Source organism: Rhinolophus ferrumequinum, chromosome 2, assembly GCF_004115265.2.
Source record: "Rhinolophus ferrumequinum isolate MPI-CBG mRhiFer1 chromosome 2, mRhiFer1_v1.p, whole genome shotgun sequence".
NCBI classification, from domain to species: domain Eukaryota; kingdom Metazoa; phylum Chordata; class Mammalia; order Chiroptera; family Rhinolophidae; genus Rhinolophus; species Rhinolophus ferrumequinum.
Genome location: NC_046285.1, coordinates 49,022,338 through 49,041,979, shown reverse-complemented (window position 1 = coordinate 49,041,979; position 19,642 = coordinate 49,022,338). Strand labels below are relative to the sequence as shown.

Here is a 19,642-nt window from a genome sequence, read left to right as displayed (position 1 = left end):
TTGTACTCTCTTAGGTTGCTGCTTTTCCTTTTTCAATCCTGCCATTTGACATTCTTAATTAGAAATGATCTACAGAACCCCAGATGTCAAGTGGTACATTTGAAAACTCATGGATGGGGACCACAATAAAAACTGGGCTGCTAGATGAGTCACCATTTGTTAGACTTCTTTGAATTGTCAGGGACGAAACCACATGGTAGTTTCCCACACCTGGCTGTGCACCTGGGCTTCCACTGTCCACTTGCTTCTTTGATTATCAGCGTTAGAGCTTTGCTAAGCATTCAGTTGCTTTTCCTGTTTATCAATCCTGGCCCTCTATTCCAGATTTTAACTTTGCCTATGAAATCATGCAGCAAACCTGTCTTCTATTCTTGTATTATCTGGAAATCAAGCAACATGCTCCTTGTGTTTGCTAAATATGACACTGTTTTGCAAGACTCATTGCCACTCTCCATTGGTGCAATGGAGGCACCTGCTTACCAGTCTGGCTGCCCTGAAGTTGGAGAATATTTCTCTGCACACTAAGGAGATTGCACTTGCTCTATATACTGTGCAGTTGTACTCACAGTACCTCCAATGTGTCTGGCACTACTAGAGGCAGTGGGGATACAGCAGTGAAAAAAGCGGACACGAATCCCTGCCCTCATGGAACTCACTCTGTAGCAATGACAAATCCCATTACGGGTATGATTTGACATGGATCCTATAAAACTATACAGCTAACGATCTACATCTACGTGCAAGTGCAAAAGATTTTGCATCTTACAGATGACGGCTGAGGCATGTTCAAAACCAAATTTTTATCAGGACTGGCTAAAAGATGGTTGGCTCACACGAGGTATGGTCAGAACACCTCTACTAAGCACATGTATTGATCCAAGAAAATAGAAAATAACCAAGTGCCACATTTCATTTCTCATAGCCACACGGAGAATGCGATTTTGTTTGTTATTACATCACTTGGATCCCGGAGGCAGATCTGAGCAGGAATACACTCGTCCCATGCAGCCTTTTTCTGGAGGAGCTACTAACACCATTTGAGACTAATTTTTCTATACATCTACAGCAAACAACTCTCTGCACTTAGTCTAGCAATGTATCTCTCCAGAGATAAGTCTTAGCATTAGATGAAACATGGTGAATTACCAATGAATGGAAGGGCTCGTGTGCGGTCATCTGAGCTCCTCTCTCATTTGGCTTCAACCTCAAGGCTTGTGTTTTGAGGGCACACTGATGTAGCTGGAAGGAGAGACCAGTTTCTCCTTAACTTCCAAGTCTGCTGCCAAAGTTTAATGGGAAGAGGCGATGCAGAAGCTGCATTTACATGATGACTGTGAGTGAGTATTCTTCCTGCTGGCCGGGTTGAACACATCTATTGTGAGAGCCCAGGACTCTAGCATGAATTCTTGTACCTCTTCACTGGGTCTTCTGGGGGCCCTGTGCTCTTTGTGATCAAGAGAACAGGGACTTTCTCTGCCCTTGTACTGGTGACTGGGGTTTGTCCCCAACCAGGCGTGGTTGGGAACTATTCTTCCTGCTGCTGCTGCTGCATCTTTATCAAGCTAGATTGAGGGGCCCTGCAGTCTGCTGGGAATCAAGGGGGCTAATCAAAGAGAATTCATATTTTAAACCTATTAAGGACAAAACAAATACCGTATCACACTCGTCAGAATCTACAATGCCCCATTTGAACTTCCAGAGATTTATGAATAGTATTCCGTGAACAACTGGTTCTTAGATTCATTTTATACTTGGACTATACCTTGATTTATTTTCAAGAATCCCACCATGTGAAAACTTGGAGGGCTGTTTGCTCCCACCATAGGGGAGGTCCTCATTACTCTGAATGGATGCAGGTTCCTCTAACCTAGGCTGATATCATCTAAGAAAGGCTCCCTTTGTCTCCTGGTAGAGGTGGAGGGAATAGCTTGGGGTCCCACTTGACTTCTGGGGCACATTCCTGGGCACTTTCTTGGTTCCAATGGAGGCAGGAAGCCTGGGGGAGATCTTACCTAAGAGCTCCTGCTTGTTCCTAAATAAAACTACCTCTCCTCGAGCCTTCGTGGTTTTTGGGGGAGTAATGAAGAGAGATTTCTAAAACCTTGTGTGTGCTCCTAGCAGAACCCTCATCCTCCAACACTCAGAGCCTCATTACCACTGTCGCCTTGAGACCATTTGGATGAATTTCTTTATATCCTGTATTCCTGATTACGTCAGTCACCAGAACTAGGCCCTCATCTCCCTCCATCCCTGGAGCTATATTTTTCTCTATAGCATATATCATCATCTGGCATTTTATATATTTTACTTGTCTATATTCCCACGAGGATGTAGGCTCCCTGAGGGTCGAAATTCTTGTCTATTTTTGTTGTTGTTTACTTATTGTTGTCTAGCACAGTGCCTGGCACATAGTATACACTCTATAGATATTTGTTGAATAAATAAACGGCATGATGGATATCTAATATTATTCAGAGTCACTAATTATTAACAATATCCATTCTGTTGTTTTCTGGACAAATGACTCCCTAATTGATCTTTGAGGATGTATTAGCCTTTCCCATAGTCTCTGATAGTTGAGGGGACCCTCTAGAACCCAAATCATCACACTACTTTGGGCATAACCCTTGATACCCCTCCCTCATGCCAAACATTTGCCAGAGACCAACATGTCAATGTAACTACTGATGCTGTCCTAGTTCAACCCTCTGCACCCCACCCCTACCTCTGCTGGCATATGCATTCTTTAATGACATTTAATCCAGGAGAAATCAGTTAGCCTGATTTCTGACAATCATAGCCATATTTAAGGTCTAGCGCATGATGGGAAACGGGCATGTGGCAACAGTCTAAGCAACCACCTTTGTAACACCATCACAGTCATTGGGCTAATGACCTTCTCACTTTAATTTCTGAATTATTCCTTCCTCAGAAGCTAGAAATGCTAGGGTGATGGCCCCTCCTAGGCTATGCACCTGCCTGGCCCTACAAGCAACCTTATGCTGTGCCATTAAGCTGGCATGTCACCACTTATATTCGGCAACACCAACCAATCAATCAGACCCTGCAAGGGCATCCCTCTTAAATGACCTATTCCACTTCTAAGCCTGCCTGAGTGGCCTTGTAGGGTGGACAGACAGTATTTTGATCATTTTTGATGGCCTGGCTTTGAAGCCTACATCTATGACTCTCCAACAAGTTTGTTGTTTAAATAGTCCCAGAAATACCAAAAAATAAAGCAGTACTTTAGTATCTTCAATACCAAATGAGAATGCAGGAAGAATCTGGAAGTACAAAGCCTCCTATTTACATTGCTAACTTCCAGTCAGCCTTGAAGAACCAGCTGTGTAAATCAAGGTTATCACCAACGTGCTCCTCTCAGGGCCCAGATGCCCACGCAAGGCCTCATGAATCCAGGCAATCGCAGAGCAACACCTGGAGTGCCATACACATGGGTCCCTTTCAGCGTGAGAGTGCCACACCAACGAAATTGAATCCCTGCTTCTACATCAACTAGGTTTCAGCTGCCAACCCCACCCCCATCCCCACCCTGGTACTTCTTTTGAGCACGATATGTGCCATAACAACCACCCAGCAGAACTCAACCCAGCCACATCTGAAAACTCCACACTAGGATTGGGTCTAAGGACCATTCAAGTGTCGCCATTGACAGGCAACAGAATCCCTGGACATCCTTACAGATAGAATAACTCTCCTTTTTCCACCATCCCAGAAACTCAAAGGCAGACACATGGAGACCTTCTCCCCATCACTGCTATTTCTGAACACTCTACGTTCCCCCTCTTGCTACCACGATCCATGACCACACCTGCCCATTGGAGACCTGGCCATATTACCACTCTACTAGCACCCTCAATGGGCACTGGTAAGCATGGATAAAGCACCTGTGCTGTGAAAACTCCCTCCAGGGTCAGGACAGGTTTGCAGAGCTGCCAGAAATAGGGTTCAAAGAACAGATCTGAGATCTAGCTGCATATCCACCCGGAGTCCCTCTTGGTGCACAAAGCCTGACCTAAAACAGAGTGGAGTCAGGGCCTGAGCAGCTCCTTCCAGGTGCTGAGGGAATAAAAGATGCTGCACATTCAGGTGGCCCAATCTAAACAGGAGGAAGGTGTGTCAGTGGTATTCCTTCAGCCACTTAGACACCAGAACTACAATCTTATCCTTATCTTCTGACGGTGCTTTTGGTTTTCTAAGCCTGTCTTCCTTTTTGACTTTGGAATTTATTCAAAGGTTTCACACCCTCATAAAAGACTTTTTACTGGCCTTCAACGTCTTTCTGTGCATATGTCTTTGTGTACAGACATGCACACACACACATGCAGACACACACGCATTGTTGGATTATGGTCTTCTTCTCATGGATTCTCTAACACTGACCCAAATCATCGAGTCCTCTGCCTCCCACCCCATCTCTCCCAACCCAATCTATTTTCTTACATGTTCGGTCCCTGTGTTGCAATGGGCATGAACTATTTTTTTTTTAAAGAAAGAATTATTTTTATAGCACACTTTGGAATCTAAAACTCAGCAAAAACACATTCACACAGGATCTTTCATCAATATGGAATTTCTAATCATCCAAGCCTTATGACCCTCACATATTTGATTTGTTACAATCCACATGTGGAATATCTACAGCAGATGTTAGATCCCACTGCCCCCTTGTTACCACACTTTGGGCTGGCGACCCAGATCTCCATGTGTGCTTAGAACTACAGACTACAGCCCCAGTCTCACCCCACTCTTCTCCTCCCAGGCATATGTTCTTTCCCTTATGTTGAAGGTAAAATAGCTCATCAGTTCACTTAATTTGAGCACACAGTGAGTACAGAGAATAAAAATGGGGAGAAGCTCACGTGGGTTTATAATCTAAATCTAGAATATACTTCAATGTTGATTATTCTGTGTAATTTACAGACTGATTCTATTATGCCATATTCTTTGGGGACACGATGATTTCTAACTGACTTTTGTGGCCTGTTTACTGGCTCTTACAGGGTCTGGTATATAAAGTGTTCAATAAATGCTTACTGAATAAATGAGTGGTCCCAAAAGCAGTTCTGGAGGAAGATGTCAGAATACCAATGGATTGAGAGACAAATAAGGGCAGTTTTAGAAATTAAACTTCTAAAACCTTAAGCTCCTGAATGGTCAAAAACAGTATGGAAACTGAAGAGAGAGAAAGGTCACGTCTATGTATTCAGTGGGAGATCTCACTCTTTCACTACGAAGAGTCAGTGCAGGACTGGAGAAAAGAACCAAAGGGCAAGTACTGGAAGGGAGGATTTTATGTTTCATTTCCATGATTTTTTTTTTTTTTGGTATGTTTAAATACTTGAAAATGTGATTAACCAGCCATCAGATTTAACAAAATCCACTCTCATTTCTCTGTGTGCTTTAGTAATACAGGGAACTTTCAATTATCTCTACTAATGGAAAGGAAGTGATGGTACATATAATCAAAATGCCATTTCTATTTGCCTCTGGGAAGCATTATGTGTGCTTTTCCCCCAGCAGGTTTGCTTTCATAATGATTAGTTCTAGCTTAGGCGAATATTAAAATGAGTTAGCATTTTCTCTGAATAATACCTGGCAGTAGAAGAGGAGAAATGTGTTTATGGCAGAGGAAACTCATGCAGGGCTTAGTGTTTGCCACAATAACCCACATGAATAATCTACTTGCAGCAAGTGGGATTTTGAACAGAGCAAAAGGCAGAAAGTGACTATATGTCCTGGATTTTAATGGCCCAGGGGTAGAAGCCCTAGGAGAAAGCTATAGCTAGTGTTATGAAGAGTGTTAAAGGAGAAAGAACGCTGGACTAGATGTAAGGCAACTGGGGTTCTCACCTTTGATGACCAAGGGAGGCCATGTAAGCTCTGTGTGTCTCAATTTTCTTATCCATAGAATGTAATAATGACACCTGTTCTGCTACGTAACTGGTTAACTGTGTCAAAAGAGCGCGTGGGCAAAAGGGCTTACAAAAGTATTAAATACTATGAAATAGTGGTACAGCAGAGCACTGATAGACAAGCTATGAAATATTGTGGTCTCCACCTTTTCAGGACCTGTCCTTTGCCCTAACTCCTCAATGCTTGGGGTCCTGGGCTGTAGCTTCTGAAACTCATCCCAGTTTTTTTTTTTTTTTAAAGTCAAATTTCTTAGGATCCTGCTCTTGGAATAGCTCCTTTGATAATGGCCATGGATCCTAAAGAATGGCTGCATCTTTTATCAGGTACTAGTTTCATTTTTACAGGGATCTTCTAACTATAATAGATGAACCTATTGGCTCTCAAAAGTGTGGTCCCTGGACAAGGAGCATCAGCATTACCTGGGGATTTGTTAGGAATGCAAATTCGTGGACCCACTCTAGACCTACTAAATCGCATACTCTGGGAGTGGGGTCCAGCAATCCGTGTCTTAACAAGTCTTCCAGGTGACTCTGATGTACACTCAAGTATGAGAATCACTGTTTCAGCTCAAAGGAAAAAGGGAAAGCTAGAAATTGGGCTCTGGGATGTGCTACTGAGAAATCTTTATTTTTCTGAAAAAGGTAGGGGAAGGCTTATAGGACCTTTCAAATCACACGCACAACTGTGTGTGTGTGTGTGTGTGTGTGTGTGTGTGTGTGTAAAATGATGACCCAGCACATCATTTTCTCAGGGAGATCTTTTTCCCCAACCACCCTACTGAAAAATGCATCCCTACCTCTGGCACTCCCTACCTCTTTTTCTTGATTAATTTTTCTTTGTAGCATTTATCACCTTCTAATATGCTGTGTTATTTACTTATTTATTTTGTTCACTGTCTTTCTCCCCCAGCTACAATGTATGCTGCACAAGGGACAGTCCGTTTTGTTCACTGCTGTGTCCCCAGCTCTGAGAACTGTGCCTGATACCTAGTGAGTGCTCAATAAATATTTATTGAATTAATGAGTGAATGAATGACTGCTGAACGTGGGAGATGAGAAAATATTGGGGTCAGGGCAAAACACTGAGACACCTGCAAGCATCGTTAGTAGGCAGTATCGCTACAGCATGGGAGCCTCACCTCTCTGTTCGTGCTTTGGGTTTTGAAATAACTCTGCAAACAAGGCTTGGTAAATGCCATCAAGGGTTTGGTTAACTATACTGTTTATCATTACAAAATGTGCTGTCTGGTTTTTCGTAGGCATGGGGAGAGCATACTGATGGATCAACATGTTTATATGGCTGGCCGGGCTTAGGGGCCAGTCTATGGGACACAACAGATTAGAGTGTGACCTGGTAGGGATAAAAGTTGTCCACAAATAAAATCAGGAGTTCTGAGTTTTAGTCCTCATTCTGCCCTAATGTGCCATATGGTCTTGGGCAAACTGCTTAGCATCCCCGGGTCTCAGGTGCACCTGTTATCTCCAAGGTCCCTTCCAGTTGTAATTACATACCCATTCATGTGTCACTTGGTTAATGTCTGTCCCACCACTGGCAAGCTCCGTGAAAACGGGCTGAGTCTACATTTGCTCACCTAGATCGTAACGCTCAGCACTTGTAGGCACTCAACTATTTGATGATAAGCACATCCCTATGAAAACCAAATGGTGCTCTCAGCCTCATCAGCCTTGCTCTTGTAAGTCCCAGGTACATGGATGTGGGTTGCAAAGACCCTGGCTGGGATGGGATCTCCAACTACACAAGGAAGAGCAAGATGCTGGCTCTAGCTCTCCCCGAAAACCCAGGGTATACAGAAGCTGCACAGTTCATTCAAGTGAGGACCGTGACAGCGGACAAGGGACAGCCCAGGGTGGGCAGGGGACCGTCAGCCCTGTGGTTTGCAAAAGCATGGGTTTGGGGATAGAGAACTGAATTTGAATCACAGATCTGCTATTTTCTAGCTTTATGGCTTTGTACAAGTGATTTACTTCTCTTAGCCTCAGCCTCTTTATCTGGAAAATGAAGAGAGTACTGCCTGCCTAGCGGTGCTGTGAAGATCAGAGGAGATAATGTATACCAAGTGCCTTCCCAGCCTCTGGAGGAAAAAGTTGCTCTGCAAATGAAAACTTCCTTATCTGGATCTGCCTTCCCTGCCCCTTGTAAGGTTTTTAAAATGCCTCCTTTCCCAAAGAACTGGCTCATGGGAGTGTCCTGGCCAGTCTGGCTCAATGGGGATAAAGATTGGGACAAAAAAGTGTTCCTCAAAATATCTATCTTTGGAAACATATATTGTCTCCTTTTGCTTCCAGTTTGCTTAATGAGATTTTGACATTTGTAACTTACTATGGTGCGATTTTGTAAATAAAATTGCACAATCGATTATCATTTGAACGTGCTGAGATTTATCACTGAACAGAACGAGTTTGAACTTTGCCTGTCTCTCTTATTTGCCTCCCTTGTGTCTCCTTCCACCTTGCTCCCTGGAGAGTGAATTACACTCCTGCTTCTGCCTTGCCTCCTCCACTTTCACACTCATCTACTACATATGGCCACCTTCCTTCTGGAAAATGAAGTCTGCTTCTAGGCCACCAGAAGACAAAATGGCTGTGGTTGACATAATTCTTATTAGTGATGGTAATTGCAGTGGTGCCGCCATCATGCCAGACGTACGCTCATGGCATCTGTCCCCAGCTAGACAGATCTTTCCAGAAAGTGGGGCGGGGTAGATTCTTGGTAGAAAATTAAGGGCCTCAGCACTCAACAGAAAGTATTTATAAATCACTATATTTCAACAGCCTGCTTTAGAATCATTTTTATTAGAACACATTCAAGAAAGTGACATCCGGAAAAAAGACAGCAGCAATTCTCAGTCATGCAAATGCCCGTGTTAAGGTTCTCCATTGGATTTAAATTCAAGTACAAAGACAGTCCCTTCCTGAGCCAGGTGCAATTCCAGAGAATGACTCTTTGAATTGAGAGAACGTTTCTTTCCCAAAGTTCAGAACACTGAACAAGTCCCATCCTCACAGTAAGATTGTGAGACACATGGAAATGTAAACTTTCAGGATTTTAAGGAACCCTTGACCAGCCCTCCCCCATAACCCAGCTGGGGGAAGTAAGCCCAACTTCGGGACCTCTTAGAAATAAGGTTTAGTCTATTGAAAATAAAGCAGTAGGCCTTTAAAAAAATTAGAAAATCAATATGTATATATACATATATATATATGTGTATATGTATAAGTAATGGAATCATCTTTGCCTCTTGCCTTGGTGTGGCGTTTCCAGGAAACTCTGTGTTAGGGTTTGGGGCTCTCTCTTGAGTGTCTTAAAAGCTGGAGGAATTTTTTTTTTTTTTATTCTTTAACTTTTTATTATGAAAAATTGCAAACATATACAAAAGTGGAGAGAATGGTATAATGAATGCCCACGTACCCAACATCTAGTCTGAACAATCATCAGCCTGTGGCCAGATTGTTTCATTTATTTATTCCCCTACTTCCCATCCGAACCCCCAACAGGCTAATCTGGAAGAAGCTGAAGGCGAGTGGTCTTGAAACCAGAGACCTCAGGAGTGAGGTTGGTTAGGGAGGAGGAACTAGAGAATCTTGCCAAAACCTGGGCAGGCTGAAGCAGACAGAACATTTGCTGGGCAAGTGCTTGCTGCCAATGTTTGGGAACAGCTAGCATTAACCCTCCTCTTCTCCATCACAAACCATCCCTTCTTCCTGTTCCCTCTTTCTCATGATGTCAGGGAGGCAGGCTAGATTAGAACAATGGGATCTTCCAGATTGGGGGCCACTGACAATAGAAATATTCACCCTGGAGATAAACTCCAGAGACACGTATGTCCCTCTAATGAACCCCTCCACTCACACTGCAGACCTCTCGGGCAGTGAGGGCCTGGGATGCCTGTTGCTTAGTTTGGGAGCTGGGGGAAGTACCTTGGGTCATGAGGCCTCTCATAGTTCCCTACTGTCCCACCACTTTAGACTTCGGAGAGAAGCTTGGCAATCTCGAATTGCGCCCAGTAGAGAAGCAGGGAGCTCTGAGGGGTGAGCCCATGGCCCAGGCGGGCAGATTTTGCTTGGAACATGTTGCCCTCCGAGCAAAGGCTGCACCCCACACCAGCCCTGCCAGAGCAGTCTCAAGAGAGGTGGGTGATGGGAGTCCAGATGGGAGGTCTCAACGGCGGCACGGCTAACCCGGAGAGCTGCAGGGACAAGTCCCAGGCTGCGCGCTAAACGTAAGTGGAGAAAGGATCTCCAGGTCCCAGGTGCCACCGAGGAACAAGGTTGCCATCCTGTTAAGAAAAGGGCCGGGGCTCTGTGACTTGCATATGACTTTGCAAAAATCTGCATGAGATCACGTAGCCCTTTATAGAAAACAGAGTTAAGTCATCAGTGCAACCTACTGTACTTCTAGCGACCCAATGCACAGAGTGTAATGTGGCAAATACATGATCATTTTGTTAGAAGAGGACCTGGGGGAAGCAGAGTGCTGTGTGGGACATTGTTTGGTCTGAAGGTTCCGAAGGAGCCAACCTAGTCCAGGACCCAGATGAGGATCGCTCACTGGCCCCTCTTGCTAACTCTGTCAGGGCTCAAACCCATACGCTGTTCCTTGCATTAGTTCCCGGAGACCAATCCTGCAATGGCTTCCCAATGTCCCAGATGTATAAACAGGAGTAGAGCCAGGAGTAATATAAATAGGGATGCATTAAACATAAGGTCCTAGAGGCAGTGATCATGAGTGTTTATTTTATACCTTTCTTTTTTGTTTTGTTTTCTTGTTTCAATTCTTTTAGGGTCCCTATGCCCTACCAACAAGTCTTGCTATCACATTCAATTGGGGGAAAGAAACTCAGAAAAGTTTACCCATGTATGCAGCAGATCTTTAGCAATAATGGACGTAACATTCATTATTTCAAGTGTTTCCAGGGTCCAAGACATGTGGCAATCTGTAATTTTCCCAAGGCATGAGGTTGGTTCATGCAGGCTGCATGGCCAGTTGAGAGACTGGATCACACTGAGTGAGAGCGTGAGCTAACGAGGGAGCCGTGATATGGACCCAATGTGGTCAAACCATCTCTACTGGGCCCTCTGAAGTAATGGAATCATTGTTTCTTTAAGAACAATGGCCGCTCAAAGAAAGTCAACTTCTTGTGCAATTGGAAGAGTGACATATTCTAAACAGCAATGGCTCTCAGCCAAGAGAAAAGTTCAAGATAAATTAAAGAGCATGATCTCATATTTGACCATAGCTCAGTTCATGATGTCAAAGGCTCCATCACACTTGCCATATAGAAACGAGAAAAACAGTCTCAAACTCCCTTAGTAAGAACTCCAGCCAGGCAAAAACTGTTCATGCAGGAAGAGAAAATACTTCAGCATCAAGTTCAAATGGTGGTTACCCTGATCTGTGAGGAAGGCAGGAGATACTTCAGATTTGGAGGGAGATGAGATTCTGAAGAAAGCCAGGAGCTGTACACACGCTTTTGTGCAATGACTCAGAGTCAAGGTACTGGTGACCCCTGAGCTCACCTTTGCTCAGGCAAAGGGTCTTCTGAATTTCAGATCATATCCATGAATGGGAGATGGCACCAACTGTCCAGATTAGCTAATCCCCCACGTCATAATTCACTGCCATTACCAGTTTAGTTTTAGGTGTGCCATATGGTCTGTGGAATTTATTTTGGTGGCAGAATTTAATAGTTGTATAAATACTGAGTTTGACATTCTGTTCTTTATACAGTGGTTAAAATTCTAAAGAGGGAGAACAGTTTTAAAAATATTTTATTGTCATCATTATTATCTCATTTATGTCATTATTAGTTTTGTACTTATTATTAATAGATTATGTTTATTGAGTGTTTAGCATGTTCCATGCAAAGTGCTGAATGTCTGGCATGCATCATCTCACATAATTGCACCGCAACCTTACGGGGTGGGTAATATCATTACCCCCATTTTGCAGATGGAGGCACTGAGACGTCCTGCCCAGGATCATACAACTGGCAAGTGGAGGAGGTAAGATCTGTACTGAGGGTGGTTTGATTCCAAAGCTCTCCTTACCCACTGTGCTGTGCTGCCTCTTGTCAAGGAGACTCCATCTGCTAAAGGATATTTGTATGTTTGTGGATTCCAAAGGTCTTGGAACGCATCCCTCACATATTTTGAGGATCCATTTTATCCTTGAGTGCCTAGCTAGAAGTGGTTTGGGTCACTTTATTATACATATTCATTAGGTTTTGCAGAAAAACATTGATCCTCTCTTAAACCTCAACCTGTGATTGTCTCTGTGCACCCGCAAATCTGTCTGGTGATGGTTTCATAAATGTATGTAGGCAAACTGAACGCTTGTTCTCTAAAGCCCTGAGAAAATACAGACATGTACACAGGAAGCCATTATTTTATACAGCCTCGTTGGTAGCCTGAAACAGTAAACACCAATGTGTATGTAGCTTTTAACTTAAAAAATGACAGCCATTTACGACCTCATGAAGAAGATTGAAAAAAAAAAAATCTGGCCTTGGGAAAGGACTAGTGGGAAAAGTTTAAGTGGAAGTGTGAAAAAAGGCGGCCATTGAAATTTTTTGAAACATTAATGACTTCTATTATTTTGAAAACAATCTCAGCTTAGAATTCACATGTATCTTCCATGCCCAATCACCATATACTTTCGGCATTCTGATTTAGTAGTCCAGGGTTGAGTCTGGGATTAGTTTTTTGAACTATTTCCCTGGTAATTCTAAGGGTCACCTGGTTGGGAAACCTCTCTATCGCCGAAAGATCTGAGTTTTGCAGTCTTTCAACTGCATTTTCACATCTGCCAAACACATAATGTCCAAAAGCCCTTGTCTGTGGCATTTTCCACGAGAAGCAAGAGTCAGTGAGACCCGCTTCAATAGGACAATGATTTTTATGAACCAGTGCTCCCAGCATTTGTTTTGTGTGGAGGGAGGAGCATAGGTTGAGATTTCCCCCATCTCTCGATATTCAGGTACAGATACTTTCGTAGAAATACTGTATATATTTATGTAATATACTGTAGGTCCCATTCTCATACCAGATACTCATAGTAGAACCTTTCTGGGCTACAGAGAGCTTTCTGCCATCTCTGGGTGCACAAGAGACATTATTAGGTATCCAGTGGAACAAAAATAGCCACAAATCTGTATTACATTATAGATTTTTGCCCTTTCTTGTTCCATAAAGAGTTGAAGGCAACTATTTTGCAATATATTTTTAAATGCATCTTTAGTTAGCTGTATGTCCTGGGTGTTTCTATCTGATGGATTAGGAAATCACTGAGGCAGGGATATGCCTGAATTCCTCCTCCCGTGGCTAAAATGTAATAAGCGGCCTGCTCCAAACTCCTGACTCATGCCTTGCTCTGCTAGCACAGAAGTCAGCGAGCAAGTGACACTGCAGCACATGGAACTTGGAATGTTCCTGGTGTTTTCATTCAGGTGTGTTTCGTTCAGTTGATCAGGAATGAGGGAAATGATAGGACTGAACACCATTGGGGCCAAAATGTTACTTCACGTGTTTTTGTCTGAATCATCCAATTGTTTTCTTTAGTGGACTTTCTTTAGGGAAGCCATGTGCATAGTGGATGTCAGAAGGACCTGGGTTCAAATCTCAGCCCTGCCACTTTCTGGTTGTGTGACCCTGGGCAAGTTATTTAACCTCTCTGTGTGACATTTTCCTCATCTGCAAAATGAGGCTAATGACACTTACCTCGAAGATCAAGTGAGAGTTCGCACATCAAATGCCAGGCTCCTCTCAGGAGTCCAATGGGAAAGGCAGTTGTTACTGTCCGCTGTTCATGCTCTGGATGATTTCCTTGCTGGCGGTCTCTGTGCCTTCCTCAGCCCGCCCAATTATAGCAGGAACTTCTGAGGGAAAGGACTGTATCTCTCCTGTTACATGGGGAGGCGGGGAGGGTATCCTTGGTGGGGGCTCTATGTGCTGTTTGTGCTCCTCCAACTCAAATTTCAAATGAGAGCCCAGACTAGAAATTTTCCTTGAGGCCACCATCAGAATTAAACAGTGAGACACAGAATAGTAAAAATATTGAATTGTGCGTATGGAAAAGGCATACACACCATGAAATGTATTTTCAGTGTAGCTCTTTTTCAAGGGTTGGTTGTGTGCTCTTATTTGTTCTTTCATGTTTTCTACTCTGCCTGAATGGTCTCCCTTTGGCTTCTTGAGGTCTGTGTTTGCTGTTCATGCTTTTCACTGTCCGTTCTGTGATGAGGGGACTGATAAGGACCGGGTTGGCTGAGCAGCTTAGTGATGGGCAGGCCGGCCCGGTGGGGGGAGGGGCAGAGTTATGCATGCTCTGCTGTGCTCCCTCCCCCCCAAGGCACAGGCCAGGGGCTCCCCACCTCCAGCACACCACCCCAGAGAAAAGAAATCAGCCACAGCGAGGAAGAGGAAGAGTCAACCTCCCGGTTTTTCCTCCTTCCATTTCTCCCTCTGCTCAGGGAACCCTCTGAGAAAAACTGCGAAACTAGGCAGTGTGGGAGAAATACCCTTGAAAATATTTGTTTCATATAATTTTTTTGTTTCATGTTCAGAAAGGTTAGAAACTGCCTCCTTACCAAGAGTTCTTATCAGGACATGTTCCCTCTGCCTTTAATCTGGGGGAGGTGATGGGGGAGGAGGGACACGTGGGGGAGGCTGGGTCTTGACCTGATAATGAAGCTCCTTTTGAAACCCCATCCATGGGTCACCCATTTCCTTAATGGAAGCTTTCTGTGGACTCCTGACCTGGGTTCCAGTGTCCTCACACTGAGTCAGTCTGGAAACCCCTCCCTCTGAAATCACAGGACCATAAAACCAAACTTGTAACCTGTCGGCTCTCTCTGTCTCCCACTGTGTACCTCTTCACGAAATCCCTTCATGAACTGGAAAGTATATTTCAAGCTTTTCCTCGCCTTTTCCATACTTTTCTGAAGAACTGAGTTTGGGGGCAAACACCGATGAACTCATCATCCCCACTGCCCCACCTCCTAAACCTCCCTTCTCATTTCTTTCACTGGGCAAAGCTCCGGACCTTCACAAACAAAGCTGCCAGTTCCTCAGCTCACAACCTTGTCTATCCTGCAACTCAGCCCCAATGCACTCTCTGGCCACTTTGTCTCATTTTTAGGTCTGAGGAGAAGTCAATCGCCCTGTGGTGTGTGTCCTTACTGGGCTCCCTTGGTTCATACAGAGGGTGGACCTCAGCAACCATCTAATAATCGTGTCCCTTCCTAGCCTTTAAAAATAACATGAGGGGTTTTTTATTCATAAAAGTAATTTTCTTATTATAGACAATTTGGAAAAAGTCATCATCCAAAAATAACCACTATTTATATTTTGGTGTATTTCCTTCATATACACACACATACGTTCACATATGTATATACACATATACGTATATATGCATACATAAGCACAGACACATACACACACATATATGCACATACACATTTCTTTTGTATGTTTAACACAAAAATTAGTCTTCATATTTAGAGGGAAAAGGAAGACCCCAAGCAGGTGGGAAAGAAAAGTAACTGGAGACCCAGACTGCAGCTCAGGTTGACCCTTCTCCTGTGCCGGCCACAGTCATGGGCTTTTGGAGCACATGGTTTATTGGTTTGTAATGTCATGGACAGACGGCCAGGAAAAATATCCAAGATATCCCTGCCTCCTAGACCACATAGAAGAGTACCTCTTAGAGAGTATATGGGAAACACATTTAGAGACACCAATTCATAAATATACAGAAAAGATGTTATAAACACAACATACCATTCAAACAAGTATTTTCTGAGCACTTCCTGTGAAAGCCTTGCTCTATCTGCGTGCACTGCTGAAAACACAAGGTATCACACGTGAGCCTGTCTTCATGGATCTTGGGATTCAGTTGCGGAGACAAAACTAACCCATGGGAAACAACAGAAAACCAGGAGAAGATGCTGTGCCACAAGTGCTGAGGGAAGGGACTCCAGAAATCATTCTAATAACGAAGACGTGTTCCGACAACACTCTTCCTGAGGTCAGAAAAGTTACCAGGACAGAGAAATAATTGTGGAGACACAGTGATGTAATACAGGTTGGTGGACAAAGGAGGTTAGAATTTGAAAGATTATATTTTAGTGAAGAGCATCACACATACCTACCAGAAAACATGTTCGAGGAGAGGTTTGCAGACAGCTAGGGACCCAGAGATGGGGCAGGACCAGGGGCAGGGGCCTGTGCATCAGGAGCTCTAGGTCCTGGGGAACGTTACTGTGCTTCGGGAAGCATGTTTCTCTACTTGAAGCTCCCAGGGATAGACTGTACATACTGTAGAAAAATCGAAAGCCAGCCTGAGGAATGTGCATCACGGCGATGATCTATTGGAACGTTATTTCAGGAAGAGGATCGAGAATGAAGGAAAACTAAGATGGCTTCAAGGTCAAGCCATGGACGGGTGTCTTAGAAAAGGAGCAGATCTGGGAGAGGATACCTAATGAGTTTAGTTTCAGTTGAGTAGGGTGCAGTCGTCATTCAAGTGCATTTATGCCATAGACAGTTGGAAATATGGTACCAGATGCCAGGGTGACAGGTAAGGCTAGAAACAGAGATCTTCCAACTCACTCTTAAGGGTGTAACATTATGCTAAGCAATGTGGCAAATACAAGGTAAAACATATTACATGCTCCATGGCTGTTAACAAATAATACAGTTGACCTTTGAACATGGGTTTGAACTATGCAGGTCCACTTACATGCAGATGTTTAAAAATACAGTACTGTAAATATATTTTCTCTTCCTTATGATTTTCTTCATAACATTTTTTCTCTAGCTTACTTTATTATAAGAATACAGTACATAACACATATAACATACAAACTATGTGTTCATCGATTGCTTATGTTCTCAGTAAGGCTTCTGGTCAACAGTAGGCTACCAGTAGTCAAGTTTTGGGGGAGTCAAAAGTTATATGTGGATTTTCGACTGTGCGGAGGGTCAGTGCCCCTAATCCCCCAGCTGTTCAAGGGTCAACTGTATGTGATTTGGGAAGCGGAGGGCAGTATTGGTGGCTCAGAGGTGGCGGTGGGAGATTAACGTGGAGAAATAGTGTGCATTTGCATGAAGGCGGCATGAGTCAGACTGGCAGTGAAGGGTGGGCCTGATGTGACTGGGCGAAGTCAGTGGGCATCGCAGAAGGTGGCAGCAGCAGGAGCAAAGCACGACATGGGTGGGAGTGTCAGTGGCCATTACTGACCATCTACCAGATGCTGACATAGACAGTCAAGATATGAGCATCGTTAAGACCAAGGCATGACTGTCATGGAACTGACAAGTAACTTGGGAGAAAGACATACAGGCAACCTGTGATTTGATCAGTGCTAGTTGGTTGAAACATATCAATTGCCAATACAGCAGTCCCTTGGTTTTCGAACGTCTCCGTTGATGAACATTTCGGTGTATGAACGCCGTAAATTTTATGGATCTATGGTATCATTAGATAGTAAAATTCATGCTAAATTTGCAGTTTTAGGGGTTAATTTTAAAGGTCTAGAATGGATTAATCCATTTTGTATTACTTTCTGTGGGGAAACCGTGCCTCGGTTTTTGAACGTTTCAGAACTCGAACGGTCTTCCGGAACAGATTACGTTCGAAAACCGAGGTACCACTGTATTTGACCATTGTACAAAAATGGCAATTTCATATGATTCAATCTAATGTAGGTGCATTCGAGTGTATTTAATAAATAAATAGATAAGGGTCTCTAAAAGGTCACATGTAGGAGGGAAAGCCACATACCTGTGTTTGGAGATGGGCCTGTACTTTATCCTAAGTAAATGTGCTCGTGACAGCTTTTAGCAGACAAGTGAGGTGTTGAAAGATGTTTTAGGAAGATGAATCTGGTGTCAGCAGAAAAGATAAAATGCAGGGGTAAAATCCCAGAAAGCATGGGGGCCATTCAGGAGGCTACTGAAAGGATTTAAGCAAAGGGTAACCAAGGCCTGACTGGGGTGGTACGACAGAAATTTTGAGAGACTAGTTCTCAGGACTTGGCAACAGATGGGCTATCAGGGAATATGCCAGAAATAAATCCACAGATAAAACCTGGGTATCTGGGAACATCGTGTTGTTCTGTCCCAAATAGGGAAGTCAAACCAAGTTACTAGTTTGAGAGAAGAAGGAAATCATTTTCTGATGCTGAGACTGAGGAAAAGCCAGACATCAAATTGGAAACATACAGGGGACCAATTATGATTACTGCACCCAGCAGTACTAGTGCTCACTATGTCCCCAGTTAGTCTTGCATTTGCGTGTTGGTTTTCTGGTTTCTCAGTGGAACTGAGCGTTTGTGAGGGTGGGGACTGGCCTGTTTTGTTTCACGGCTACGTCTCCATTCTAAAACAGCACCTGGTAAACAGCTGCTCAAAAAATGTGTGAGTGGATAAATAAAGGAATATGAAACTGCCACGGGGAGTAAAGTCATTTCAGAAATATAATCTTGGAATTTTTTGTCACAGACATCAGAACCGAAGCAACAGAAACTATTGCTGACGGTGGGGGAGGATCTAGAGAAAGAAGAATCAGGGGTAGAAGTTCCAGTGCAGATCTCACTGGGAGCATTAAGTAACAAACACATGTTACACGGCAGAGGGAAAGGAGGTGTTTGACCATAGGAGAAAGAGAAAAGGTGTGGAATTAATATACTGGGGGTGGCTATAAAGGATGAGATTCTGAATACTGTGGATAGGTTAATTGTAGACTCTTTCTGAGTCTAGAGAAAGAATGAGAGAATAAAAGCACAGTGATGCATCCAGGTGAAGATAAAGGTAATTCTGTAACCATCATACTGGGGGGAAAAAAAAAAGGAAAAGAACCCTCAGTGTTTCCTGGGTGCTAATCAATAAAATCTAAGCTCCTTTGAACGGACGGAGTCCAGGGCCTTGCCACAGTGTGACCCAACCGATCATTCCAGTTTTATTTCCCACAGCTCACCTCACAAACCCTGAACTTCGACCAGGCATATCTACTTTGTGTGCCCCAAACTGTCTTATATTTTGCTTTCTCCCTGACCCTTACTCCCAACACCAATGTTGCCTGGATAAATTCTACCCACTGTGGAAAGTCTAATGCTGGAACTTTGGAACTTCTCTGACCTTACCAAGCACAAGTTTGCTTTTCTTAATTATATTTCAGCCTCAATTTCCAGATCTCTCTCTCACCCATAACGCCTTGTGTTCATTTGTTCTTCATTTACTCATTTAACAACTATTTACCAAGTACCTCCTGTGAACCCGTACTTAGTTAGATTTGGTGATGCAGTGGGGGCGTGAAACAGACAGATCTCTGGCTCTCTGGTGGAGGAGGCAGGCATATGACCACACAAATGCTTACACTAACGGTGCTAGGTCCCAAGAAATAACAGAGTGTAGTGAGAGATGTGACCTGAGGAGGAGACCTAGTCTGAGGGTCAGGACAGGCTGAGATCAGAAAGGAGAGCGGGTGAGAGGGGTGGACCGAGGCGTGGGAGGAGAAATAAGTTTCCAGGCAGAGGGAACAAAGGCCCTGAGCCGGGAAGAAACCTGGCACATTCGAGGGAGGCCAGGGAGGTTGCAAGGCAGGAAACAAAGGTAAGAGTGGCTCCAGTGAGGCTGGAAAAGTGGGGCAAGGTCCAGACCATGCAGCCCTCATTGGTCACAGCGAG

General features: G+C 43.8%; 1 protein-coding gene across 19 annotated transcripts in view; it reads right to left on the bottom strand.

The window, feature by feature from the left end:
- The window catches only part of KALRN (kalirin RhoGEF kinase), a 615,365-nt gene that overhangs the window by 162,359 nt on the left and 433,364 nt on the right, over nucleotides 1–19,642 (bottom strand). For 6 of the 19 annotated variants that reach the window (XM_033132531.1, XM_033132549.1, XM_033132567.1 and 3 more), the window contains exon 34: nucleotides 8,732–10,231. The exons of the other annotated variants lie outside the window; for them this stretch is intronic. In XM_033132531.1, coding sequence (XP_032988422.1) covers nucleotides 10,169–10,231 — 63 coding nt within the window. In that variant the 3' untranslated portion in view covers nucleotides 8,732–10,168. Of the gene's footprint in view, nucleotides 1–8,731; nucleotides 10,232–19,642 lie in introns of those variants that run through there. 19 annotated transcript variants of the gene reach the window in all.